Source organism: Dasypus novemcinctus, chromosome 7 (assembly GCF_030445035.2).
Source record: "Dasypus novemcinctus isolate mDasNov1 chromosome 7, mDasNov1.1.hap2, whole genome shotgun sequence".
Classification (NCBI taxonomy): Eukaryota; Metazoa; Chordata; class Mammalia; order Cingulata; family Dasypodidae; genus Dasypus; species Dasypus novemcinctus.
This window is the reverse complement of record NC_080679.1, coordinates 37,668,156-37,687,480: the sequence shown is the minus strand read 5'-3', so window position 1 is coordinate 37,687,480 and position 19,325 is coordinate 37,668,156. Positions and strand designations below refer to the sequence as shown.

The window sequence follows — 19,325 nt, the reverse complement described above, 5'->3', positions numbered from 1 at the left end:
GGCCCCTGTCAAGCCACTGTGCAGCACTGTCTGTCAGGGCCATCTGTGATGCAAGTCTATGGGGTCACAGTGCCCACCGCTCTTGACTGTCTTATGCTCTGCCTCCCTCCCTCATTGTCATTACCAGCCTGGTTCCCAGCGGCTCCCTTTGTCAGTCCTGCTCTCTGACTTTTCCTTTTTCAATGACTGTTTTGAGGGTATAGGAATCTCCTATCCCCCCAACCCTGTTTCCTAGCCTCTAAATTCTTGGTGGTCTTGATATATGATACAAAAATACCCAGTATTACCTGTGCCCTCCAATGCCCTTCCTTTTGTTCAACACCATAAGAACAAAGAAATGTTTCCTTACCCCCAACTCCTTGTTTTACATAAAGCATGCAGCTTCCATGCGGTCCTCAGAGACTAATAATGCTTATGTCTTTTCCCCAGTGCCACCCAGTTACAATTTCTTAGTCAAGAGAAAGATTTCTTAGTTAAGAGAAAGAAATTGGTTGTTGTTCTTTCTCAGATGAGCCTTCAATAATTTTCAGGAAAGAAAAATAATGAAAAATATGTTCAATGCAACATTCCCACCCAGAGCTGTTGCCATTCCTCCAGCAGGCTCTGTCTTTGTGTTGCAGCCAGCTGTATATTTTTCTAGCACTTAACTGCTGCAGAGGTTCAGCAGGGGTGCCAGACTAACATAGAGGAAGGGGACTGTATTGGGTCTGTACCCCAGCCTTGCCCACACCTGCTCTACCAGAAACATTAACAGTGGCCCAAGAAGCAGCTGCCAATTTGTCCTGCTGACCCTGTGCTCACCCGCAGCTCAGGGGTAGTGCCATCCACTGTGGACACAGCACTCAGGCACAGGGATCCAGATGCGCCCTCACTTCAACCATGGCTCTGGAGAGACTGTATGTGACTGGACCTTTGTAACTGACACTCAATGCTTCCAAACCCTTGTCTTAAGTAGCATGTGAATCTGAGTATCCTCAAAGAGTTCATGGGGCATAATGGTGCAGGGTTTCTGTTGCGGGTGATGGGGAAGTTCTGGTAATGGATGGTCATGAGGAAAGCACAACTTTGTGAATGGGATCAAGCCCATGGAATGGTATGCTTGGGAGTGGTTGAGATGGGAAAGTTTATGCTGTATATGTTCCCACAATTTAAAAAAAAGAGAGAGAAACTAAAGAGACAATGACAAATATATGATTCTGAACTGGATCTAATAATGAAGGAGAAAGGCTCAAAAGGATCTTATTGCGATGTATGAAAAAAATTGGTATAGAGACTGTAAACTTTATATCAATGTTAAATGTCTTGAACTTGATACCTATATTTAAGATGGTTACAGAAGTGAATATCCTTGCTCTTAGAAAATGTACATGGAAGTATGCAACACACTCTTAAATGTTTAGAAAATGGATAGATAGATGGGTAGATAGACAGAGAGATAGATAGGAAAAAAGAAAGATATGGCAAATGTGCCAAACTGTTAAAAACTGGTGATCTGGACATCTGGATAGAAGGTATGTTGGTGTTCTCTGTATAGATTTGTATTATTTTTGCAACTGTCCCTTGAGTTTTAAAGCATTTAAAAATAAGTTTAAAATAGCATCATCAAAATATTACTACTAACTATAGCCCATATCTTACAAACAGTATGTAACAGAAGTTTCACAACAGTGTAAGGTGTTGGTGATAGGTGATGTATGGGAACCCTGTATGACGATAAGCCTGTTTGTTTTTTAGGTGCACAACTTTTACTATACACTTATTGTTTATGTATGTTCACGTATGAATAATATACTTCAATAAAATTTTGCTTAAAAAAAAAAAGTAGAGTGAGAAAGAAAAGGCTGGGGGAGGGCACAGTTCACAGGGCTTGACCAACACGGTCAAGCAGTCCTCGTTTCTGAGTTCAACCTCCCTTCCTATCTGCAGTTTCCTCCTGCCCAGGTCACGCTGGGTTGGGCTAGGAGTCCGTGTCCCAGAAAGCTCTTCTATCACCCCAAACCCTATGTGGCAGAAATAGGAGGGTTTCCCAGGAAGCCCAGGACTATCCAGGTAAGTTCCCCTCTTCCAATCATCTACCAACCTGTCATACTGCATTGTTAATGAGTCATTTTAGCCATATAGATTTCTACATTCAGAAGCATACTATTCCTGGTTCTCATTTCCAATCAAAACCTAAATTTCCTCCTGTCCCAGGGTATCACCACACACACACACACAAATGCACGCAACTGTTTTGTGAGGGTAGTAAACTATTTTAACTATTAAAATTTATTGTGTATTATCCAGAAATTTTAATTTGACATTCTATATACTACAAAGGCTGTTTACTTTCTCAAAGTTTAGTTAATAACCTAACACATGCAAAAAAAAAAAAAAAAGAAACCAGAAAGTTCTAAGTCCCCACTTTTAGACAACCAGTGAGAAATGTTTCAAGGTGCCATAATTAAGGCACAAAACAGCCACATTTGAACAAATATGAAGTTTCTAAGTTCCTACTCAGCAACTCTGAGTTGATATCATAAGGAGGAAGAAAGCCAACAAGAAGGAATAGTTGAAGGCTTTAAACAAAAGCCTCCCCTACCACAGAATAGAAAACAATAATATACGATAGCTTGTGACAGTCCAGTAAGCACTTTTCACATCCAAATATCATTAGATTATAATAATACTATTATTATAATCTCCACATTGCAGATGGGACAATGCCGCTTATAATTTGCCCTGGTTCATACTTCCAAAGTCAGGACTTAATTCCAGGACTCATAACTCCAAATTCTTTATATTTTCCACCACACCAATATTTCTCAAACTTCATTTTCATTCCATCCTTCATGCATTTTTCCCAAATCAGCATTTAATCTGCATATCATTTCCTTATTATATTCATCTTTTAATTGTCTCACTAAGACATTACATATTAAGTCTGTACATATTGCAAAATATTTTTCCTGCAAATAGCCCTCAGTAGAGGATAATCACAAAATTGAAAACATGAAAACCAAAATGATATTACTAACTTTTATCTGGATGCTTTGCCTATCAAAAGCTCTAGGTCTGAGACTTGTTTTTCTGTATTTTAAAAAAAGGAGAAGAGATTAGCAAGCCTTAGAAAGGTGTTAAAAGCAAACCACCACAAAGCTGAGACTTTCTCCTTGAGGTGATCAGAAGAATTGAAAGAAAACTGAAAAGGGAATAAAACTGTCTTCCAAGGTGATTTGGTGATATTTAACGCTGTGCGCATGAAGCCCCTTTGGAGAGCAGCCCACCCTTTGAAAAGCACTGCAGGGCTCCATGCTACATGATGCGCTGTGTTAACAGACAAATGCACTTAAAACACCAGAAAGGGGCTCCCAATTCTTGAGCGTCCTAATCTAGCTAGAACTTAAATAATGATCTCTAAAACTCAGGCAAGTTATCAGCAAAATGAGGAGGAATAACCTGGAATAAGACATCTAGTGTTCCTTGACTTCTAATATTTGTAAAATCCTAATCTCTATGGATGGAAACCAAAAACAGAGAGACCATGGATGCAAATGTTGGAGGAAAAAGTAGGCAGACATATCTTGGGTAGGAGGGCAAAGGGTTTGCATTCTGCTTCCCTTTCACAGAAAAATCTATTTGTGCAAGGACATCTTATGTCCACATAATTCTCTCTCTCTCTTTCTCTCTCTCTTTTTCTTTCTTTCTTTCACTCTCTTTTCTTTCTCACTTCTAACTTTCTAGAAATGTATTTTAGAAATATTTTAATAGTAGTTAATTCAGAAGGTAAGATAAACAGCTATTGGTCTTAAAAATAATATATGTATACGATATAAACATATTTGTGTGTATGTGTGTGTATATATATATGTTGCCAATAAGATAATGACTCCAGACCTTTACACAGTATTCAGAAATTTGTTGAAGAAAAAAGTAAAGAGGAATTGGTGAGTGGAGAAAAGGAGGTAGAATATCCAAGCCCCAAGTCATTTAAAGGAATGACTTTTATAACAGGAAAAGAATGACCCTGAAAATCACCATATGGTCAACCTAAATGACATCCTTACTAATATAAGAGAGCCAATATAAAAGAATAATTTTTTTAAAAATACCGTTAATGTAGAATAACATCCTGAAAGCATTAGCAAATGAGGGCCAAGTGCATTGCTGGCAGTATTTGAATGCCAAGGCTAGGAAGAAAAGCAAATAACTCGATTCTCAGGAAAGTACTTTATTATAATGCCCTGGAGTTCTTCACACCAAAAGCATCACTTCCTCAATAGAATAGGTCATATAAAATATACTTGCTCAAAAAGGAAGCATTTGCCTGGGTAGGAAAGCACTTAGTGAAATTCTATACAGCATGCTTATCAAGTATATCAGACTAAGAAAACTCAGAACTGGTAACATGTTTATTTTCTGTAAAAAGGAGTTAGTTTTTCCCACCACTACCAGGTGGGGTCTCTGGGAGTGGCAAAATAAGCTGTAGCAATAGCAGTCTTTTTTATTAATGAGGGATATCTGATGAAAAAAATTATGTTTGGTAGTGTCCCATTTTACTCCCACTTAGACCAAGACAAGCATGCTTGGATTCGGTTTCCAAATTGGAAAATGTTGCAAATACCAAAAAGGAATGAACATGCTCTAAAGCAACTGCTCAGCCCAGGCAGGGGGAGGGGTAAACCAGATGGTCTTTTCCATCCCAGATTTCGATGCTCTACAACAGAACCTGAATGACTAGGAAAAAGTGAGATGCAATTTGGAGGTTGCTTTATAAAACAGAATCCCAAACAAAGACATTTAATAAGGCAGAGAAATCTAAAATGAAAATGGATGTTGGAGAACAGCAGAAAGCAAACCAGCTTGAGACTGTGGTGTGGAAATAAAGGTTGTCCCCAAACCAGGGTATCTGAGAGGAGAAGGTGCCTTAGGGACCTGCTAGTCTGAGGGTTACAAACCCAAATGCTCACCCATCCATGCAGAGATCAGAAATGAAGTGAAGTGGAAACGGGGGAAAGAGGAAGTGAAGAGTGCATGATCTGTCTAAAAGGATTCAAATATTTTAAAAATTGAAATATGTGTACTGGCCAAATAAAACACATCTTCAAGCCAGTTCAGCCTAGAAATTTCCCATTTGTATCTCTGATTATCGAACTGTTCCTAACTCTAACCACACAGTGTACACTGAGGAAACTGAGGACAAGAGAGGTTACATCATTTGATGATAAGCACAGGATAGCGGGTGTATGTAGCAAAACCAAGATTTGTATTATGCACTGAGATGACATTAAACAGAAAAAACTAAATGACATTAAGGCAAAGTTCTCTGTACACCTTGGGTTCAGGTATATCAGTTAACATACTTTGTTCTTTTAGAGAACAAATTAAATTATCGTCTAGTCAAACAAAAACCTACTGAAAACCTGGGAAAAATGTAGGAGGATGTTGTGCTTAAAAAAAAAAACAAAAACCAACCTAAATAGTTAGGAGAGTTAGCATCCAACTTTTCAAAAACAGCTGTCTGTTAAACCTGAAATTTAATTGCTTACAACAGTCCTGAGTAAGATATGGGAAAGAGAACTTGTGACTTCCATTTTACATATGGCAAAAGTGAGGCACTTAGAATCCTCAGTTTGCTTTTTCCTTTAAATGCAGTTGTTTTTCTTTTTTTAAGTTCTGTCTTCAAGGTTCCATCTAGGTACCCCTCAAAAAGCAAGAGAAGAAAAATATTCTCCATTCCTGGTATTGTTTAATGTACATTAAGAAAGGTTAAACTTAGGTATCCTTTTTAGGAAAAGTGAAATCCCAGGAAAAACATCTCATTGAGATATATGAAGTGGTATGAAATCTTCCCAGGTGAAGTCCATGAAGTGGGGAGAAGGATGATACACCCTCTCTCTGGACAAGACAAAGCACTGAGCAGGTTTTCAGGGAACCCATCTCCTGAAGCCAATTGGCCTTTCCTCCCTGGTTTCTGTGTATCTAAGAAAACACCAATACACAGCCCACTGAAGGAGGGAATGCAGTTTCTCACGGGGCTGGCATCTCTAAAATAAATCTCTCCATAGGTGCTGGGCTAAACCTTAAATACAAGGAAGTCATCTTACTTTTATAGCGGCATATGTGTGATCCTTCCCCTTCCCCCATAAAACTCCCTACATGAACGACCACATCAAATTATTGCTTTTCAGAGGCCAATTCAAAAACACCCTACTTTATCACAGAAAGAATTTTCCTTGTGTATGTGAGTGCTTCCATTATGTCTTATTTGAGAAGGGAAAATGAAATAAAAATCCTATCCGAGATATTTATAGATCCCATAAAACCTGATTCACTCTCATAAGCTGTTGTAAGCTCAGTCATCAGGTAAGGCAGAAATGGCAGGTGTGGTAACCAGCTCTGTATTATATTATATATGCCTAATTCTGGCTCCTAAAAGAGAGGCAGAGAGAGAGAGGAGGAAAGGCAAAACATTACTTTCAAGCTGGAAAAGCTTAAGAGAAGTCAGTCCTAAGTAAGAATGGAGAGAACGACAGGGGAATGGGTTCGACATTTGCACAAGCAAGCCAAGCCAATTCCAAAGATGTTAAGCCAGCCCAGGTTCCAGAGGTAATAGCATTGCTGTTTTTTTCCCAGTTCTAAGTACATGTTATATAATGAGAGCTTCTCCAGTGGGATAGATAAAAGAATACCAGCTCCAATACCCAGCATTCTCCCCTTCCCTGCCCTCCATCACTCACCTTCTCTTAGACCCTCCAGACTCACTGGGATCTTAGCAAGACCAGTGAGGCTATTTAGAAAAAGAGTGGTGTGTTACTTTGTACTCCTATTGAGGAGAGGGAGGATGGTTGAAAATGGGGAAGGAAAGAATATTTGTTGAGTCCAGACACTGGGTCAAAGTGCCAATATGCCTGACCTTATTTAATTTTCACAACAACCCTTTGAGGGTTGACAGACGACAGAATGAAACTCAGAGATGTTAAGTGACTTTTTCAAGGTCACCCAGCTAGTAAGAATCAGAGCTCAAACCCAGCTCTGCCTGATTTCAAAGTCTCCAAGTAATCTGTTAGCAACAACACACTGTAAGCTTAAGGAGCATCAAGCCTATTCCAGCCCTTCCACGATGAGAGAAAGAAGCCTCAGAAAGAAAAACAGACCAGAGAGCTGTTCAGATCCATACAGATCCAATGATTGCCAGGACATGCCCTCTGACTTCTGCCCTGCTGCCTCCCACCTAAACAGGATATAATATAAATATGAAGCTTAGGAGTACTGGGTTTGCAACCTGGCTCAACCACTTCCAAGTTGGGTGACTTTGGACAAGTGACTTAATTACCTATACTCTCAACTTCTCCCTCTGTAAAACAGGGATCAGGAGAATATATATCTGAGTTGCTGTGAGGATTAAACGAAATGATTCATCAAGATGCTCAAATGAGAAAATCCTCGGGAGGATTTTAAGATACATTTGATATCATTATGAAGCTTCTTATGATGATAGGAAGAATGGCCAAGGGGAAAGAGGGAAGAATGAAGAAGGAAGTGTGTTCCCCACTGGTTTTCTAACTCATTTGCTTTGCAGCCTTAGGAAGGCAGTTTGTGTAATCTTCTTCTGCCCCAATCTTCTCATCTCAGAGTAGGAAATTCTATAGTATCTGCCTGCTCCCTAGTTACAGAAAGAATATGCCAATAACAAGAGATCACGAGCAAAACACCTTGAGCCCTTCAGAACAAAAGTTTAATAAGGATGTTTGTTAGACCCTCATAAACAAATGTGAAAATCCCCATCACAGCGGAAAGCATCTCTTGGTCCCTATGAAGGAAAGCAAGGACCTCGATGTAAAGAGAAAAATGCCCAAGTTGGGGCTGACCATCCTTAGAATGCAGAAGTGACGTCAGCACCTCAGGGCCACTCTGAGAAGCATCTCAAGCAGCTCACAAGAGAATTAGTTCTGCATAGGGACTTCCTCACAGAAGACATCCTTCGACTCCATAGGCAGGAGCTGGGCCCTATTGACAGGGTCTTCAGTGACCATACGAACAAACACTAAAAGCTCAAAGGGGAGGAGTTAGGGGGAGGAGGCAATTTAATCTTGCCCCTTTGTATGCTGAGCAAATTTGCCATCTTTCCAAAAATAAGAGCCTGCACTGTGACCACCCCGTTGAATTCCTACTAACTCAGCTCAGGATGTGAGTGTGAGATCCTGCACACCGGAGCCGGGGCAGGAGCACGTGAGTACCTTCTTGCAAGGCAATCGCTCCATGCTAATTGCCATTTTCACAGTTGGGTTGAGCTTTCCAAAAATTATCCTTCAACCCTGAGCTCTGAGCTTCTCTCATGATGTTCTCTCTTGCCAACCATACCCCCCTATCAAAGGGCGTTTATACATGAAAGGATGTAGCTACAGTACCTACAGTTTCGCAAACATCACAATTTGAAAAAGAGGCATTTCTAAGGCTTCTTTTTGAAGATCGCCACACACCCACAGCCATTACCACAGGCACTGAGCCTCCTATCGATGTGGAGACTGCCTCCTTGCCTGAATGGCCGCAGCAGCAATTTTTCCACAATTTATTTTTGCTCCTCTTACTAGAAAGATGGTTCCTTTGACATTCTTTATAAACACAGTCTACTTCCAGTGAGGTCAGGAAGAAATATGGAAAGCTGCTACCCAACGCCTACATGGCATCTTCCAACAGATGTACATACATGCATCCATCCCTTTTTTTAAAAACCACAGGGCAGGCTGAGGGAAGTGGAATATCATGTCTGAAGGCTAACAACGAATTATCCGAAACACAGCATGGCTGGAGTTTTAATGCCCAATACCACAACAACTCCAGAAACGGAACTTGACCAGGTGAAACAAACCTCTGGTATGTCACAGGAAATGTGAGCAAAACAGGACCATCTTATACACTTAAGAGTGAGGGAAAGCAAAACACAAAGGATGTAACACTAGGGCAGCTCCTCTTCATCATTGAGCTGGATAAAGAGCCTCTACCAGTAGTGTCCTGTTTTATTATAAACCTCAGTTACACTGAGACTTCAAGTTATAGAAGAAATGAACTGTTTCAATTTAAGGAGTAGGCACCTGTAATTCTGATATAGTACTAACCCTTATATACACTGATGGCTCAGCTTTGGCTGCACACTGGAAACACACCTGGAAGCTTTAAAACCTAACCACAGCTATACTGGTTTAATGGATCTGGGATGCAGCCAAGGTTGGGAACCACTACTACACTCAGGCAAATCTTAATCCAGTCTCCAAATGCCTACTGGATGCCTGCTGTGTGCAAGGCTCTCTTAAGAAGCTGAAGGGTTATATATTAAAAATGTATTGCCAAAATTACAAATACAAAGACTCATGGTCCTGAACTCGGTAAAGAAAAACTAAAAAAAAAAAAAGGAAGAAATTAAAATAAGAAAAAAAAAAAGTTTAGGTTGTGACAAGTCTCTCCCTGGGCTGTCCAATGCATTAGCTACCGGACACATGTGGCTATTGGGCACCTGAAATGCTGAAATGGGGCATATCTGAATTGAGATGTGCTGTGAGTATAAAATGCACACTGATTTTGAAGACTTAATGAGAAAGAGAATGTAAACTATTTAATTAAGGACAAAAATGTTGATTACATGTTGAAATAACATTTTGCTTATTAAAATTAATTTGACCTGAAAAAAAGTATTACCAAAATTATAACCAAATCTCATACCTCTGGAATAGTAAGACAACTAGGATTTTTTTTAAAGCTGTAATTCAAGGCAAACCCTAAGAGTCATGAGGAAGTAAAAAGGACCACGGAAGTATAGAACTTGCAGCAATTACTGCTGGCTGAGGGAAAGGGAGGGAGGTTTCCAGCAAGATGTGGCAACTATCCGGAAACTAAAGGATAAGTAGATTTTAGACAAAGAAAATTGAAGGTGAAGAAGAGGAAAAGGGAAAAGGCTGAAGACAGCATAAATAAAGACAAAAGCAGGAAAAACATCTATACAGTGAGCCACCAAGTTTGGGTGGCATTTCCTATGCGTGAAAGGGGGAAAAACTTGAGACCATTAACCCCATGTTGGGACATCTTGGATGTTGAAGTTGGCCTTCTCTGCATGTGACAGGGAGCCACTGACAGTTTGTAATCAAGGCCACACTGGGTGATAGACAATCCAGGGGAGGCAATGAGGGTGGCACTAGGGGAACAGCAGAGGGAACAGAAAATTGAAGACTGATTCCTAAGCCTTGCAGGAGCCAAATCAATGAGATTTTAAAATTTATTAGATTCGAGAGAAAGAGAGAAGCCAAAGATGGTTGAAGCTTCAAACCTAGATCATTGAAAGGATGGTCATGTTATTAAAAGAAGCAGAGAAGCCAGTAAAAGGAGAAGAAGTTGATGAGTTCAGGGTTTGGGACATATTCAGCTGAGTTCAGGGTTTGGGACATATTCAGCTAAGGTGATGGGGGAACCCCAAAAGCCTTTATTCTCAGTCCCATATTTCAGCATCCAAAAATGTGAGCCTGAAAATCAGGAATATATCTGGAGTTGGAGATGTAGAGTATTACTTTGAGGAATAAAAAAGTCTCCATTCAGGAAGCAACTTTATGTGTCCAAGATCTTAGGGGTGAAGCACATCTGGGAGATGAGTTCCAAAAGAGACGTTTCCCATTATAACTATCAGAGAATGGGGGAGTGGGAAGGCAGAGAAGGGCAAAAAGTTACAGGGTGGAGGAGTGAAGAGAACCCTACCTTCTTCTATCCTCACTAGGGACAACTGTGGAAATGAGGCCTGCTTCAACCTCCAGCTCCAAAAGATTTTGCATTTAAACCTCACGGAGGTGGTTTCTTTCCAACTGTTTATTACATTATACACTATTTTTCTGTTTAAATTTATAAAACATTACAACCTGACTGCCCCTTCAATCCTCTCAAGAATTTAAAAACACTTCAAAACAGATTTTCATGAATGGCTTTTGAATTCACATGGATTGCTGCTAAAGTTGCATGCAGTTCCTTTGTTGGCAAGATGTCAGAGACAAAGCCATTTCATGTTTGATGCTTTCTCCATAAAACCTCAGTTCTATCTTCCGCCCTACCCCCTACTATCTATACTTCAATGCACTCCATTTGTTATTATTTAAGTGGCAGCACTTTAATGGTTCGTTGTAACTATAAATTCTAATTGGGGGCTTTTGTTTTGTTTTGTTTCAGAACCAGTGTACATGTTCCAGGTCACCACATTATTAAAGTGGAAAAGGGTTTAAATTACACAAATAAGCCTTCTTCATGATATTCAATGGCTTTTGGATTAGGGCCCAAGGCAATTCCAAAATTCCATATTCTTGTACTCTTCAAAGTAAAAAGAGAATTTGCTTGCTTCCTTTGAAGGGGAAAAAAGAGAAAGAGGAATGAGAAATGACTTAAAGCATATTCTGCACAGTGGGATGGAAAGTAAGCTAACTGATTTGGGCAGGCGGATGAGTCCTGGAACCCAGAGCCATCAGTGTTAGCAATAGGGTCCTTGGAGGGTCCAGTGCCTTGTCTGGCTTCAACAATCACCTGGTCCACTTCTCATGTTTTAGTTGAGGAAGCCAAGGCCCTTTCAAGAATTGAAATCCTAAGATTCTACACTCCTAGCTTTGTTACAAGGTCCTGGGTCTGGCATTCAACATGACCCTCAAGAAATGCCCGTAAATCCATATTCAGAAATAGGTATTACATATGGCTCTACATTAATTATTTTCATTACCTCTAATCATTTCCGAAAGACACAGACATCGATGCTGTTTCCTGACTAGTAGGGACATGTGTATCCACACTGTATATTCATCTGCCCTAAAAAATCCAGGCTCCAGCATCCAAGTCATTAGCTAAAAGCATGTCCATAATAAAATTTAGTAAATCTCAAGCATCTTTTATAAACAAGGTCATGACAAAGTAGGTAAATGCAGACAGGCACAGGTCAGTGCTCAAAAGTAAATACTCACAGAACTTGACTACTTTTTTTTTTCCACAAATGCATTCTGCTCCATATTCCTTAATTTTGAACATTCTTTCTCCTACTAGAGTACAAGGTCTTAGTGAGCAGAATCTATATCCAATTCAAATTTGCATTACCTAAACACAGTAGTTTGCATATCACAAGGACTTAAGGAGTCAAGTATTTACTGTGACATATCTTCTGTTTTAATATAAACAAAGAAAACCCGACAAGGTGTGACTGGGTCTATCTACCAGCTTGATCAGGAAAGATGTCTGCATGAAACCAGAAGTCACTCACACCTCAAGCAGGCTGACACTGACCCCCACCCCAAGGCTGCTGCTGACACTCAAGCATGTGGCAGATGGAGCTGAAAGAGCTGCTCTAAGGGACAGTGGAGCAGACAAGATGCGTTCAGCAGGACAAAATTCTTTGGGTGACATCAAAATACCAAGTGAGGAAAACGAATAGGACTCAAAGCAGTAGAAATAATTCTGCAAAACAGCAGCGGAAAATCAGGCCAAGGGAGAGGGAAGAGCGAGATCATGGCCCCTCTTAGGTAAAAGCCTGTCCTAGCAATGGCAGTACTTTGTTTATTTCAGGAACACTTAAGCTAAATTGAATAAGGACGAGTTCTCATGTGGCTGTTCTAAGAATGTAACTCAGGAGGAGGGGAAAATGTTTTTAACTTGTCAATGTTCCATGTAACATGAATGGTAACATGCTGGATCTTGTTCCTCCGGCTTTAACACCATTAATAGTTGAAGAGATTTCTAATTGCTGTTCTTGGTGAAACTGGCATTTGGAGTTAAAACATTTCCACCTGTTTATGCTAAGCGAGCACTCAGCTGATTTGGGAGAAAAGGGGGATTTGTGGAACCTAAATCTCTCCCTTCTCCCTCCTAGCACCACTCACTAAGCTGGGGAGCTGTCCTAAACTTTCAGCAAATTCCAATTCCAACATAAATGCTAACTGAAATGTGGAGTGAACCAGAATCGCAGAGGTTTTATGTGCATTTGCCAGTCGTGGGGTTCAGCAAAGGCGACAAAAAAAACACAAACAAAAAAACACTTGTGTGCTATGACAAAGTGCCCACGTGTGGTACCTCTACCAACCAATCTAATGCCACAGCAGCTATCCTGTCAGTCTGAGCCAGGTGAGACTGGCCAGAGTGAACTGTATTCTTCTTTCCCAATAGGAACAAAGAATGAGGAAAGGAAGTCTGCAATGCCTTTTTGTACAAAAAGTTAAAATACAGTATTATACTGAACAGAGAGGAATGTAAAGATGCAAAAGAGAATGGTGCTACTAAAAGCCCCCATTAAGACCACTTTAAGACCCCCCACACATTAAGTCCCACTTAAATGGAGAGGCAAAGAGCCCCCACTGGCATTTATATTTAGAATGGGCTAAGAGAAAGTAAGAGCCTACACTTGAATGCTTAGGGTCTCGGATGTACCCATACATAAATCATTTCAGGGTAGGGCTGTCACACTGCATCTTTTGGTCTGCCCTTTAAATGGATTGGACCTCAACATCACATTCTCCTCAGGGGAGGGAGAACAAAGAATGGTGACTTCCTTTTCCCCCACTAAAGACAGATGTAGTCAAAATATCTGCATTGTACCATTCACCTGCTTTAAAATACTAAACTGCAAACAGGTACACTGAATGATAATGTTTGAGAGCTCCTAAATCTACACAAAGATGTGTCTATTAAAAGAAGGTGGGAATGACTCTATTAAAGAAAGGCTAAGTGTGTGATTGATTGCACTTCCATGTGCTTTCATTTTTAAAGACACACTTATTTAGTGATTGCACCCTTACAAAGAAAAATCTAGACAACAGGAGTTCTAGTTTTTCCTTCATCTACCAAGTCACTATTTGAAATGAAATAGATTTATAGTAACTGAAGAGCATACAAATCACATACCAAAAAAAAAAAGCCAACTATTTTATCTTTTCAGTGTGGTTAGCAAGGCTCCTTTGTGTCTACAAATTTCCCTGGGTGGTGCTGTTGCCAAGAAATTCTAATTCACGACAAGGTTTTCTGCAAATTGGGGACAGAGGCAAACCTGCAGATGGGCCACCCTACAAAGAGTTTGCTTTGTCTTTCTGGCTGAGACAGCACCTGGCTGCTCAGGCCTGGAGAAGGCAGTGCAAAGGCAAGCTCACCCTGCAGATGGAGAAGAATGTGGCTCGCAGGCCAAATGCCATCCCTTGTACCATGAGGCTGTTCTTGGAAGGCAACCATTTCTGGAGGCTGTCCCCTAGAGTTGCTTTGTACCAAAGGCCCTTGTTATAAGTGTTTGAGGGTGCCTGAAATGAAGATGAAATTGCAGTGTTATGGGGACGCTTTAGCCTTACAGTAGCCAAGTATGCCATTAGTTTAAAACAATGGGGGAATGGAGGAGGAGGGAGGAATGCTCTATGATTTATTTATTTGTTTCCAGTAGCAGTGGAAAATTTTCTCCAAGCAAAAGGGAGGCCTGAAACTGACCCCATCTGCCAATTATGAATCAGCAGTAACAACAAACATAATTTCACAAGAAACATACTGTGCTTCTCAACGGCACATAGCAAAGCTAAATCCAAATAAGACTTAGAACATTACCTGACCTGCATTTGGGAAATAGCAGGTATCAAAATAGACCAGGTTTCAAAATTCTAAAAATCTTTGTCACTTCTAACTAATAACTAAGAGGACTGTATCAAATCATTTTTTTATTTTTCAAGTCAGTGGTGGGTCCAGAATAGCTATGCTTTCTATTGGCAGAAAAAGTCCTAAATGGGTCTCCCTTTTCTCCATCATCAAGTGGTACCCCATAAGTTATTCCAGCTTCTGCCCTATCCTACCCTTTACATTTTCCTGCTTTTGCTCAAATCACTCTTGGAAATTTTCCTGCAACTTTCCAAAGAGCTTAAGGCTGGTAGCCTTAAGAGTTGTGCATCAGCTGAATTCCATAAAATAATAGACCGCATAAGCACAGTGTAATTTACAGTTATATGACAGGCAGAGATGATGTTACTTGGGCCAAGTGCTTAAGCATGCAGTCAGAGCCCGGGAATGGAGAGCTGTTAATGTGGGATGTCCATCTGGATTTTTAAATTACACTGGCAGTGATTTTCATGCCTGAAAACCCAATGTCAGAATGATGATCCCCGCTACACAGGGGCCATCACAGGCTCAATTATCCCATACCACCAGTTTAAAATAAAATTCCCACATATTTAGAGCCCATTCTCAATTTTCAAATACACAGATGTTCTTGGATTTATCACCAAGCCCCTCTTTCTCTAAAAACCAAATCGGATTATTAGGATCTTCCTCATTTCCTCATCTCTTCAAGGCCAGGTATCTTGCTGACTTTAAGAAAAATATCTAATAACTGCTCCCCATTTGATCTCTGAAAACTTCCTTCTGCTTAGGGTTCTTTATAGCAATCTTCCTGAGCTGTTTTGAGCAAACTAGACTCAAAATTTCATCATCTGAAGGTTTATTTGGACCCAACAGTTGCACAGAACCACCACACCACCCCATCCTCACATCCCCCTTACGACTGCTACATTAAGAAGCAACAAGGGGGGGGGGGAGGCAGTGGGAGAAAAGGAAGCAAAAGAGGCTGGAAGTTGTGTCATCAGCACGACAGCAGGTTGTAGTCACCTTTATATAGAGATAGAGTAGTTGTGATAGAGGCCAGGGCAGAAAGCATTTTCCTACAAGTTATGTTTCTCAGTGGAGTATGAGCATGCCTCTCAAATAATTCAACAAAGGGGTTTAAAATGAGGGGTTTGGCAGTTGGAGAAGGTTAAGGCAAGAGGAAAAGGAGTGGGGTGGGGTAGGGGGAGAAAATTCCTTTAATTTTTGATAGAAACTAAGCTAAAGTTTCCCTGAAGGGGGTTAGATGGGGATGGGGGGTGGGGGGTGGGGGGGGAAAGCAGGGAGAAGGAAAAAAGCAGAGGAGGCCCCTGAGGAAACAATAGATCTAATACATCCTCTAATTGTCAAACCAATGATGTTTCTTTGCAGATCTAGAGTTTCTCCTGGATGTGATAGCCAGATCTAGAAAAGCAGGTTCCCTCTGGAGAGGCCTTCCCCCAAGCAGGCTTTACTACTGTGAAAATTTGAACCAAAACAAAGTTGCATGATTCATCAGGAGAGAACGTAACAAATAAAGCCAACTTTCTTCCCTCCAACACTGCTCTAACAGTTAGTCACAAACAGGGGCTGCCTTGGGCAGGCTGACTAAATCAACAGATTTCCTCCCTAACCTGTCTAGACATTTGTTAATATGCAACCGATTCTAACCCAATGGGCCGATAGCGTGAGATGAAGGTTATTTCAGAAAATGAAATTCTGGCATTTTGGTTTAATTACCATGTGAAATAATTAAAAGAGGAAAAACATCTAATGAGACCCTTTCCTGAGATGGTCTTAATAAGGATGAAGTAAAGGATGCCCTGAAGAAATGCTTTATGCCGAAAATGTAAACACTGTGTATGCATTTACAGGGAGCCAGGGCCAAGAGTACCTGCTAGCATCCTCGGACGGGAAGGCATGTGTGAACACACAGACCCCAGAGGCCAATACCTTGAGGAGACACAACTCTATTCACAAGAGAACAACAATGGTAACAATGGTACAGTCAGAGGATGTGCTTTGCCACTCTGCTCCGGTATCAAAGGCCAAAAACCTCCTCACTAAAGCAGCAACTGTTACATCCCAGCCTCAAACTGGCAAATCCCGCTTTGGATGCTGGCAGAGGAAATCCAGCCGTTCATTAGCTTTAACAAGCTGCTGTCACCGAGCGAGGCAAAGTTACAGGAGCAGCCACACACCGAGCCGCTTTCAGTCCTCCCCAAGGGCAAGTGGGGTTCTCCAGGACGAAGTGTACAAGTTCACACTTTTATGTGCAAATCCGGACCGTCTTCTTGGACTTTCACGGTGCACACTGTGGAATTTTAAAAGAATACTCGTGTCTCCCCCCCCCGCATCTTTCCTGCAGAAAGTCCCCTCGGCAGTTCCTAATCCCTGCTGAGAAAACGCCTGCTTCCGCAGTAGACCCAGCACTCTTTATTCCACTTCACAAAGCCCAGGGAACTTGTCACCAGCCCCGCTTCGCCCTCGCTGGGATGCCTAGCCAACTTAGCGTAGGTGCCCTTCAGCACGCTAGGAGTTTCTTAGCTAGTCCTTTAAGACAAAGTCTCGGAGGCACTGAAACACACACCATCCCTTTTGCCGAAGGTCGTGCTGTCTCACTGAATAGGGATGCCAAACGAAAAGAAACAAGAACACAAAGAGTGTTTTCTTTCTGGGTGCATTTGACTAGGGAAACCTACAATGCATTGTCAGCCTAAGCTAGGCACATCTTCCAGTCCCCCTTGTGGATTTCCTTGGGTATCTTTTGTCACTGGGCTCCTCTCCCTTCTGCCCTCTTCCCCATCTCAAAATCAAGCTCCTATTTCTTATTGACACCCGCTAATTACTGGGAAAACACTCCACTTCGCTCCGGCTTCGCCTCCATCTGACAGCCGCCCCGTCAGCACTAGTTGAAAGAGGTAGACCTGATTTAAGGTACCAAGTAGGCAGAACTCCTGGATGGAGGGACGTGGTCTTCTATCAGCAATCGCTCATAAACCCCCAAACCACCTTCCCACGCGGCTCTTCTGAACCCCAGAAGTTAGGCAGGTCTCTACTGGGGTGACAGTGCGCCCGACAATGTGTGCGCAAGGATGTGTGTTGGTGACTGAATGCAGGCAGCTCGGCTCGGCTGCTCGCCTCGGCACGCTAAGGCGTTTAGGGGTGGGTGGAGAGGTGAGCGTATATGACTGGTTCAGAAAACATTTTAACAACAAACAGCCAAAACGGGAAAAAAAATTTTTTTTAAAGAAAACACAAAACCCCAAAGCCCACACCAACGCAGCCCCTGCGTCTCCGCCGCCACCACACGATTTACACAAGTAATTTAAATCATTCACCTGCTGCCAGGTCTCCTCCAGGGATGGCAAAGCTGAGAAGTAGCCGGTGTCGTGGACAAGTTGTAGCTCCTGGAATATACTATAACTAGCCAACACGTCCATGCTGCTGCTGCCGGGCAAAACGGGAGGAGAAACCCTCCCCCGAGCACAGTTGGGTCTGTTTGTTTGTCAGTCTGTCTGGCTCACCCCCCAAGAAGGCAGACATCCAGTGGCCCTTTTGTTTTGTTTTGTTTCAGTCAACTAAAAAGGAAAAAAAAAATCAATGCTGGAGAGAGGGAGAGAGGAGGTGAGAGAGGAGCGAGTGAGCGGGGTGGATGGAGAGAGGCATCCAGCGTGTACAGTGCAGACGACTGCCAGGAAAAGGGGACTTCTCCACGGGAGTAACAATTCCCCTCCAGGGCTCTAATCACTCCAGCTCGTGGATCAGGAAGGGGGATGCAAACTCACTGACACGAAGCTGCCATCTATTTCTGCAGCGCTGTTCGCTCCTAATGCAATCTTTGCTCTTTATTTTGGGAGGTTGCATTTTTTTTTCCTCTCGCGATCGCTCTCCCCCCCCCTTCCCGCTCCTCCCCACCCCCTACCCCATCCTTGATAGTTTGTAGTCTCTCCCCCCACCCCCTTTTCTCCTCCTCCTGCTCTTCCCCCTCCCCAAACGTCCCCCCCACCCCCCCCCTCCGCGCGGCTCTCGGCGCAGCCGTGGGATCTCGGAGGAGGGCGTCCATTAGGCCGCGTGTGACCATGTAAGGTAAACAGGGGGCTCATGAAGTCACTGAGGACCAATGAGGAGCGCGAAGCGGGACCCGGGGCGGGGCTTGGCCCTGGCGGCCAGCGCGGATTGGCGGCCGGCGGATCTCCCTGCTGCCTTACAAGGCGGCGCGAGGCGAGCTATTTTTAGAGGGCTATATAAGGGCGCGGAGGCCGCCGCTCGGCGGCCGGGGAGCGGGAGCGCGAGCGCGAGGGACTGGGCGGGCCGCGGCGACACTAGGGCCGGCTCCGGGGACGCCGAGGCGGCCGGGATCGGGCTACGGCCGCGGGCCGGCCTCCGACCCTCGCCCGGGTGCCCTGCGGAGCCCGCGTCCTGCACCCCCGGAGGGCAGGCGGCCGCGCGTCGCCCCTCTGGCTTGACGCGGGCAGCCGGGAGGTGAAAATCCAGAGTGCTGCGTTAGGATGCCTCCTGGAGGAAGAGCAGGGCGGGGAGGGCCCGCAGGAGCCGTCGGGGGGCGGGAGAGGGGAGAGGGCACTGCGCTCCGCCTCCCTCCTAGGCGCGGCGGCCCGGAACCGCGGGAGCGGGGCGTTGCAGAGGAGGTCAGCACTTACTCAAAAATAAAGGGGGAAAAAGGCAGAAGAAGCCCCTTTACGAGTTCCCCTCAGACAGCCAGGGTGCCAGAG

General features: G+C 42.9%; 1 protein-coding gene across 1 annotated transcript in view; it reads right to left on the bottom strand.

Moving 5' to 3' along the window:
• KLF7 (KLF transcription factor 7) overlaps nucleotides 1-18,552 on the bottom strand; it is a 91,251-nt gene extending 72,699 nt beyond the window's left edge. Inside the window, exons 1-2 of the mRNA XM_023588651.3 lie at nucleotides 18,381-18,552; nucleotides 17,934-18,173 (exon numbers count right to left, since the gene is read on the bottom strand). Of these exons, the coding sequence (XP_023444419.1) occupies nucleotides 17,934-18,035 (102 nt within the window). The 5' untranslated portion in view covers nucleotides 18,036-18,173; nucleotides 18,381-18,552. The remainder of the gene's footprint in view (nucleotides 1-17,933; nucleotides 18,174-18,380) is intronic.
• Nucleotides 18,553-19,325: the final 773 nt, after the last annotated feature.